Source organism: Bidens hawaiensis, unplaced genomic scaffold, assembly GCF_021521415.1.
Source record: "Bidens hawaiensis isolate Kalapana, Puna unplaced genomic scaffold, B.hawaiensis_p1.1 tig00025403_1, whole genome shotgun sequence".
NCBI classification, from domain to species: Eukaryota; Viridiplantae; Streptophyta; class Magnoliopsida; order Asterales; family Asteraceae; genus Bidens; species Bidens hawaiensis.
The window spans coordinates 64492-72768 of NW_027494063.1; the positions used below are offsets into that span (position 1 = coordinate 64492).

The following is an 8277-nucleotide window of genomic DNA, read 5'->3' on the forward strand; positions in this document are numbered from 1 at the left end:
GGTAAACGTCCGATTTTAATCTGTAGGGACAAAAAAAGGTATAAGGTTGCAGATACTTAATGATGGTTGGTTAATCAATTGTTGATAGTCCTATCAGTGATACCTTGGTATCTCATCAAAAATCCGCAGAAATCATCACATCCATGCTCTGATTTCGAAGGAGTATCAACGATGGACTATGGATCGATAACACCTACCCGTCATTGATGGTTTGGGGTGTATTCTTTCTATGAAAGTCACTCGCTTTTTTAGTGTTTAAACAAACCGTGAATTTGAAAATGCGAAATTATGGAATTTTTTTTGAAAGGAGGGCTAAATTACAAGGATTAATCACTTGGGGGGCTGGAAAAATATTTTTTTTCAAAAGGGAGGTTGCCTCCATTTGTAACGACGGGGAGTTTTAAAAATATAGGGGTGTTGGAGTTATGTCAGAGAATGTAAGAATTCCCCTCCATTCTTAATGCCGGGGACTACAAAAGTATCTCCCCTCCTTTTCTAACGGAGGGGAGTCTGGAAAATTATCTCCCCTCCATTTGTAACAGCAAGAAGTTTGCAAAAGGAGGGGAGAATCTTTTTAATTTAAATTTAAATTAATCTTACAAAAAGTACATGGCTCAAGATTTTAAAAGCTGAAAATTTAAAAACAATATTACAAAACAGTTTTTTGTAAGCTTCGTGTGTATTTCTTTAGTCGCCACACGTGATTTTCTTAACTAACTTTTTTTCTTGACTAATTTCTTTTGCGTGAGTACTTTGCAATGCATGAAATGATATTTTAAAATGAGGTTCATATATGAGATATATCTATCTTCAAAGCAGGTGGTTCAAGATTTTGATGGTTGAAATTTAAAAACAATATTACAAAATAGTTTTGCAGAACTTCAAATTTTAAAGTAGCATCAGTACCCAAAACTTTTGTTCATGGCTCATGATTTTAAAAGCTGAAAATTTAAAAACAATATTACAAAACAGTTTTTTGTAAACTTCGTGTGTATTTCTTTAGTCGCCACACGTGATTTTTTTAACTAACTTTTTTTCTTGACTACTTTCTTTTACGTGAGTACTTTGCAACGCATGAAACGATGTTTTAAAATGAGGTTCATACATGAGATATATCTATCTTCAAAGCAGGTGGTTCAAGATTTTGATGGCTGAAATTTAAAAACAATATTACAAAATAGTTTTGCAGAACTTCAAATTTTAAAGTAGCATCAGTACCAAAAACTTTTGTATAAAAAAAACATTTTGTAGACTCCCCGCCGTTACAAATGGAGGGGAGATAACTTTTCTATACTCCCCTCTGTTAGAAAGGGAGGGGAGATACTTTTGCAATCCCCACCATTAAGAATGGCGGGGAGTTCTTACATTCTCTGACTTAACTCCGACACCCCTATATTTTTAAAACTCTCAGTCATTACAAATGGAGGCAACCCCTCTTTTGAAGTAAATGTTTTTCCAGCCCCCCAAGTGATTAATCCTTGTCATTTAGGCCCCCTTTCAAAAAAAATCGAAATTATGTATCATATTTTGTTGTTTTATTCCTTACAATGCTTTATTTTACAAATTGTAGTATATCTTATACAATTTTGCAAAAGAATTGTACAATAAAATGAATCAAAGATCTACTAAATGCAAATTACAAGTTTTGCAAAAGAGTGTGAAGCCAATCGTTACAAGGGGTTTAACGAAAAAAAAAATAAAGTGCATTTGCAACAATGTTGCTGTGTTACACCTTAAAGATCTAATGGGATGAACTGGTTCAAACTTATTCTATATATCAATATTTAAATTATATATGTAACTATACATAAGAAAAACTATATTTAAACAATTAACATGATGAATCAAAAACAGCACCTAAAATCCCAAATTGCTAACAATTAAACTCAAGGTTTACTTTATTGTTATCGTTATCGAGACAATAAACATTCAAGAACATCATTCTTCTTATACTTTACCCAGTTTTACTGTAATTTGTTTGGTTCATGTCCACCATTATCTTGTGAAGAAAAAAACTTAGGGTTCATGCTCAAATGAAATGGTCGCATCCCTTGGTTTATTGTATATAGAGGAGGTACGAAATTAGAACTTGAAGAAGAACTCAACATTTGGAAATTTAGTTGTTTTGGATCAAACTGACCAGAGTTATGATTATGCGGAGGGAAATACGATTGTGTTTCTGTTGGTGGCGGAGGATACATGATTGAAGGTACCACCATGTTGATATTGAAGTTATGAACACCACCGTCGTGTTGATTAGGAGCCACTGATCCGTAACTCTTAAACTGGGATAATGACAGATTAGAAGGATCCCATTTGAGTAAAGAACCGTTGGAGACAACGTTGTTTAAGAAATTATTAGATTGAACAAATGTACCATGATGTTCTTGTTTGTTTCTTGCGTCCTCATGATCATGTTCTTCGTAGTTTCCACTAGTTTGTCTTGCAACCACTTTAGATCTATCTGGGTTCCAATAATCCTCCCAGTTAAGACCACTAGCACTCGTTTTAGCACCTTCTGCTCTTTCTGGAGAACCATTTAGTAATGTTTGGAAATTTTGTCCAAAGCTCCCTGGTGGGATTTGAAGAGGAGGAAGCTCATCAATTTCATTTTTGGCTGCATCTAGTAACCAATCCACAACTTTACTAGGTTGGCTTAGTCCTAACCGGTCTTGAAGATAGTATAATTGGATAGCGGTTGGAACCGAAAGCCTCACCCTCCGGTCTCTTAACCCTCGAACTGTACAAACTTTACTATGTCGATCTTTCCCACCAAAAGCTCTTGAAACTCGAACAACTCTTGGATCTTTCAATCTAGACCAAGATGATGTTGTCAGGTTGGGTTTAATAACGATCTTCGTTCCATCATTAGCACCATCTTGGCTCATAATTAACTTGAGGCAAAAGCTACTTCTAGATTTGCTTCAGATCTTTCTGGTGCAAGGAAATCTGTGAAAGTAGAGCAGGTTCATAAATTTTGAAACTTATTTGGAACTTAAATAGGATAAAATATCAAGTGTTCAGCATATCAAGTACCATGGGTACTCGATGGCTTTTAACTTATTGATTGTTCTTGCACAAATACACATGGAATAATAAATTGAAACTGAATATGCATAAATTGCCACAAGAAAAGTACTTGAATCAAGTATACACAAAAAGAAACTTACCTGGATACAAGTTTCAGGTACGGTTAACAACAAATCGGCTACTTTTCTGAATTAGTACTTCACTAGATTGTTGTTCTAGTCAATAACAAGTTTTTTTTTTTTAAGCAAATTAGCCAAATCTAGAGCGAAAAAAAATCTAAAACATCACTAGCACTTGCGTAAAAGAGAAAACCTAGCTGTAGAGACCATATTTTAGTGGTGTATCATGAAAAAAATGAGTAAAGAGATCTTGAAAATGTTGGAACGCAACCAATCATGGCCAAATTGGAAAGAAAGTTTTCAGTAAAGAATAAAGTAATGACTCGTAGTCTTCCACGTGCCGTACCTTTCATCAACATCATCTATAGCTGTCAAGATCTTATCGAAGATTATTTTTCTTCGCACACGATCATGTTATCAAAGAAATATCCATTATAACACCGATAACAAAATACGGACTAAAACTATAATGAAAGGAATTGACAATAAAATCTTCATTGTGTGTACTAAAAAGAGGCATGATTAACTATGATACATCTAATTTATTTTGATCAATAATTCAGTCGGTAGGTAAGTTGAAGTTACGGTTTGGGCAGATGATTAAGAAGATACCAAATATTCTCTTGTTGAGGTCAAGCGGCGTTCTTTCACAAAAGAATGAAAGTGGTTCTAGGGTTTGTTAGGATAAAACAGTTAAAGAAACAGCATAATAATAATTTATTGGGGGCCATTCTGCACATATTGAAAAGTTGTGGGTAGTGCTTTATCGGCAGTTACAAAAGCCATAGAATTTTTTATTCAATTTGTAGATCACATGGTACAAAATTTGTTGGCACTCTATGGTTGAAATTCATTATATCTTCATTTCTAATGTAACTATATATTAAGAGACATTGTTACGTGTGTACGTAACATGTTACGTAGAAAAGAAAGAGAAAGTAGAAACGTTAATTAACTAGAGAGGTAAAGTAATTTAATATTTTACAGTTTTAGGCACTTAAAATTTTAACAATATATTAAAGGTATGCCTATGGTAGTTCTTGGTTACATTGAACATTCCTACATATGTAACGATGTGATTGTAAAAGCAATTAACAATTATCGAAGAGATTGTAGCATATTGTTGTACTAGTTCTATGCTGTACAAAGATGTAGAATGTTGCATGCTGGCAAAACAGGTTTCTATTTAAGGCATTTTAATAAAAACCACAGTATGTAATTTTATATATTTTTGAAAGTAATTAAAATTAATAGGTTAGACTTCATCATTTTTTATTCTTGGTAAATGAAACATGTTATGTTATATACTGGCATGAGAGATAAAGTAGTTAATGAGTTGTATTTATGTTTGATAATTGCGTTTATCACATCGTCCATAACCTGTTAAACACGATAAAATCTGTTTTGCTAGCCCTAGGCGTAAGATTAAATGGTCTATAAGTTAGCCGTTAAAAAAATAATATTTTACCTACATACATTAAACTTGCTATATTACGATCTCTTACTTTTAATCCATTTGAAAAAGATGAGTTATGTTACTCTGGCTAGTAACTTATCAACAAACAGCAATAAATGAAGAGATGAGAAGTCAATTTGATGATTAACTCAAAGTTATTTATGGATTTTGGGTACGAAGATAATAGTTACAAAAGAAGGGAGTCCTCTTGAGGTGTATGAAAGCAACAGTAGGAAGAGAGAGAGTACCCTTTAAAATTATGGACGAGGGACCAAATTGCTTTGTCTATCTTCTTCTTCTCTTCTTTAAAACATGCACCAAGCTAGCAATGGACCACATCTGTTTTCTTTCTTTCCACAAAGATAATTTGCATGCACCTTATTTAACTCTCTCTCTCTCTCTCTCTCTCTCTCTCTTGATATATATATTATATATGCACGCCTATATCTACGCAATGTAAGTAATAAATAAAGTTTGACACCCAGAAGTTGTTTGGAAGTTTATTAGTGTCTTTGCATGTGTATAAGTGCATAGATGAACTATATATATAATATGAAATGGATGATACTTGTATTTATAGTAAGAGAGATAAGAAGTTGATTTTAATTTGGCTTCGTATATCTGACCTTATCTAATGATTAGAAGCTGCAAAGAGAGAGTCTTTGCTGTATGGCCTCTATCAATTAGTTAGTGAAACAATCTATGACCGAATCTAAAGATTTGTACGTACATGACTTTTCTTTAAAGAGTTAGCCCAAAACTTGCTGCCAATTTTTCGTTTTTTCTTTTTGGAGTTGTGAGAATTTATGCATTTGGAAAAGATCATAAGTTAGTGAGAACTTTTGTTTTCTGTTATGTATTTGGTCGTGGAAAATACCTATTTTCGTACCTATGAAATCAAATGTTGGAAACAGATCGAACAACCCACGAATGTTTAATGTGTGAAGTCCATTATATTAGGTTGTTTCAAGAAACCAAATTAATGCATAACATTTATATTGTGTGATGGCTAGTCAAAGATATGCTTTAGAGACGTAGCAATACTATTTGAGAGAAGAGGATATGAAAATTATATAGTTTTTAAAATGGTCACGTTCAAGAATGTGAAGTTTTGTGCCCTTGATTTCTTCGTCGTGTTGGTGGGGGAAACGCCCACCACCTTATTTCCTATTGGTTGGTTTACAATCTTGGCCCTATCATCATCCTCATCAAATGTTTTTTACAAAACGCTGGGACACTTTTTGAACCTTAAAATACCCAGCATGTTTCCGGCGTTTTGGATCAAAATTTATCCCCAACAGGTTTGACTATGCTTGGTCTAAATTTTTTAACCAAAATCTCATACTTATAAAAGGGGAAATGTAACATAAAATACGTGGTAGACCTTTTTATAAGATTCCAAGCTAACCAAATAAAGTTTTTATTTTACAAAGAAGAGATCAAAAATACTGGGGTGTGTGAGGCGGTGGTGGGGGGATTCGGTTTTGGTATGATTCGAAAAGTTAGTAGACGTGTTCTCTTACAAAGAGAAAGTAAGGATGATTAGAATCGGGGACTCAGATATAAAACCTAGGATAATACAATAAGAACATATTGTGACCATATATTTAATTAGTAATTGCAAATTTGAAATACTAAACAAATATATGGCATAGCAAACAGCAAAGCATATAAGCCTTTTTTCCTCATTATATACCCCTGTAAATGCGTACTTAAAAATACACAAAAGGTTTTAACCGACAAACAAATTAACTCAAGAGACGTTTGAAAAAGTATTTCACAAAAGCCCCTTAGGCTTTAGGTCAGCATAGATCTAAACCAGTAACAAGTAACAACTAACAGTTTCATTTCATTTCGGATAGGTAAGGTTTTATTCGAATAAATCTTAAAATTTGTAAATGTTAAAATACATAATGGTTTTTTTAACTCGAATAAATTCTTACAAGTGTATGGTTTAAAGAATTTTTGAAGGAAAAATTTGTTATTCACAATTATACCGTCTTTATTTATAATATTTATTCATTTAAATATAGTAGTTGGATAGAATAATAAAATATGTAATGTTTTAGTTTTTATAACATTAGTTTATATAGTACTAGTTTTTATTCCCTGTATTACGGGGTTGTTTTACATTATTTGTTTTTAATATATATATATTTTTTTGATTTTAATTTTATTTACTGTAAGGAATTAAATAATATACTTAGGGTTTGACAATAAAAATGTTTCACAACAAAATAAGATGTTATAACCTGGTTTAAAAGTTGTTAGGGTTTAGTGAGACCCATGACCCGCTTATTTTTTTTACTATAAATTTGTTTCTTAATTATAAATAATTGTCTTTTTTTTTAAGAAAACCAAAAATTAACTTTTAGTATATTCGTATTTTATAGGATTTTCATATCAAATATTTTGGTGAGCTTAACTTCTAATTTAATAAGATATTATAACCCATTTAAGGTTTATCTGGTTTTGGTGAGACCCATGACATTCTTATTTTTTTACTACAAAATTATTTTTTAATTATAAAAATATTTGTTTTTAAAAAAATCGGATATTAATTTTTAGTATGTCACTATTTTATAGTATTTTTATATCAAATATTTGGTAATATTAAGTTTTATTTATGAGATGCTATAGTCTATTTAAGGGCTATCAGGGTTTGGTAAGACCTATAACCGTGAATTTTAGTTAAATGCATGAGAAGTTTTCATTTACAAATAAATCAATCCGGTGTCTTGATTGAAAGTGAGAAACAACCATAGAGCTTTTAAAGACTTTGTTTTTATATATTTAAGACTAGCTTTTGAACCCATGTATTACACGAGATTTATCAAATAATAAAAATAAATAAGATTCATTAATTGAAAGAAATGAACAAAATTAAAGGTAAAAAGAAAATAAAATATATTATAAATAATAAGAAGTCTAAAATCTCAAATTTACAAATTCGAAAAAATCTCTTTATATGCAGCATTGACAAAATTGTTTTGACCCATTACCCATGGATAATTACGATGAATGAGCTGAGAGATTAGAAAATTAAAAGGAAAATTATAACCTATTTGTCAAAATTGTTTTGACCCATGACTTATGAATATGAAGGATAAATAAGATGAGAAATTATAGAATTATAAATGAAATTATAATTCATTTGCCAAAATTATTTTGACCAATAACCCATTAATAGCTATAATGAATAAGATGAAATTAAATAATTAGAAAGGAAATTATAACCCATTTGTTAAAATGGTTTTGCCCCATAACCCATAGATTTGTAGGATGAATGAGAATAGAGATTAGATCAAGAATGAATATGAGATTGCCATATCATCCTTATTATTTTATTTTATTAATATAGTTAGATTAGATTTTATACGAATTGTAGTACCTTCTAATATGATTAGTACCTTTTAATATGATAATTCAATTTATATAAATTAGTTACCAACAAAGTATTTTAGCAAAGGCCATTTAGTTTAGTGACGGCCCTTAATTTTCTTTACCGAGGTTCGAGTCTCACCTGAAGCAATTGGTTCCGGGTTGGAATCAAAAGATTTTCTCAGTTTTAGGTTTTCTTTTGGGTGGGTGCAATAGGTTACCATATCCGTTATTCGAGTGGAAAGATAATCTATTTGTTGATGCATGGTGTTCGAGACTTTACTGTTAATT

At 31.4% G+C, this 8277-nt stretch overlaps 1 protein-coding gene across 2 annotated transcripts; it reads right to left on the reverse strand.

The window, feature by feature from the left end:
• Positions 1 to 1951: 1951 nt before the first annotated feature.
• LOC143571562 (transcription factor TCP17-like) lies at positions 1952 to 3268 on the reverse strand. 2 transcript variants are annotated; one of them, XM_077056954.1, is made up of 2 exons: positions 3171 to 3268; positions 1952 to 2949 (listed from the first exon to the last, which is right to left on the reverse strand). In XM_077056954.1, the coding sequence occupies exon 2, from the start codon at positions 2886 to 2888 to the stop codon at positions 1965 to 1967; it is 924 nt and encodes a 307-aa protein (XP_076913069.1). In that variant the 5' UTR covers positions 2889 to 2949; positions 3171 to 3268; the 3' UTR covers positions 1952 to 1964. The 2 variants fall into 2 exon arrangements, with proteins under 2 accessions (XP_076913069.1, XP_076913070.1); XM_077056955.1 differs by having other exon boundaries at positions 1952 to 2930; positions 3167 to 3262.
• Positions 3269 to 8277: the final 5009 nt, after the last annotated feature.

Excerpts from the sequence above, each read along its gene's own strand:
- LOC143571562 (XM_077056954.1), bottom strand. The coding sequence starts at position 2,888 with ATGAGCCAAGATGGTGCTAATGATGGAACGAAGATCGTTATTAAACCC.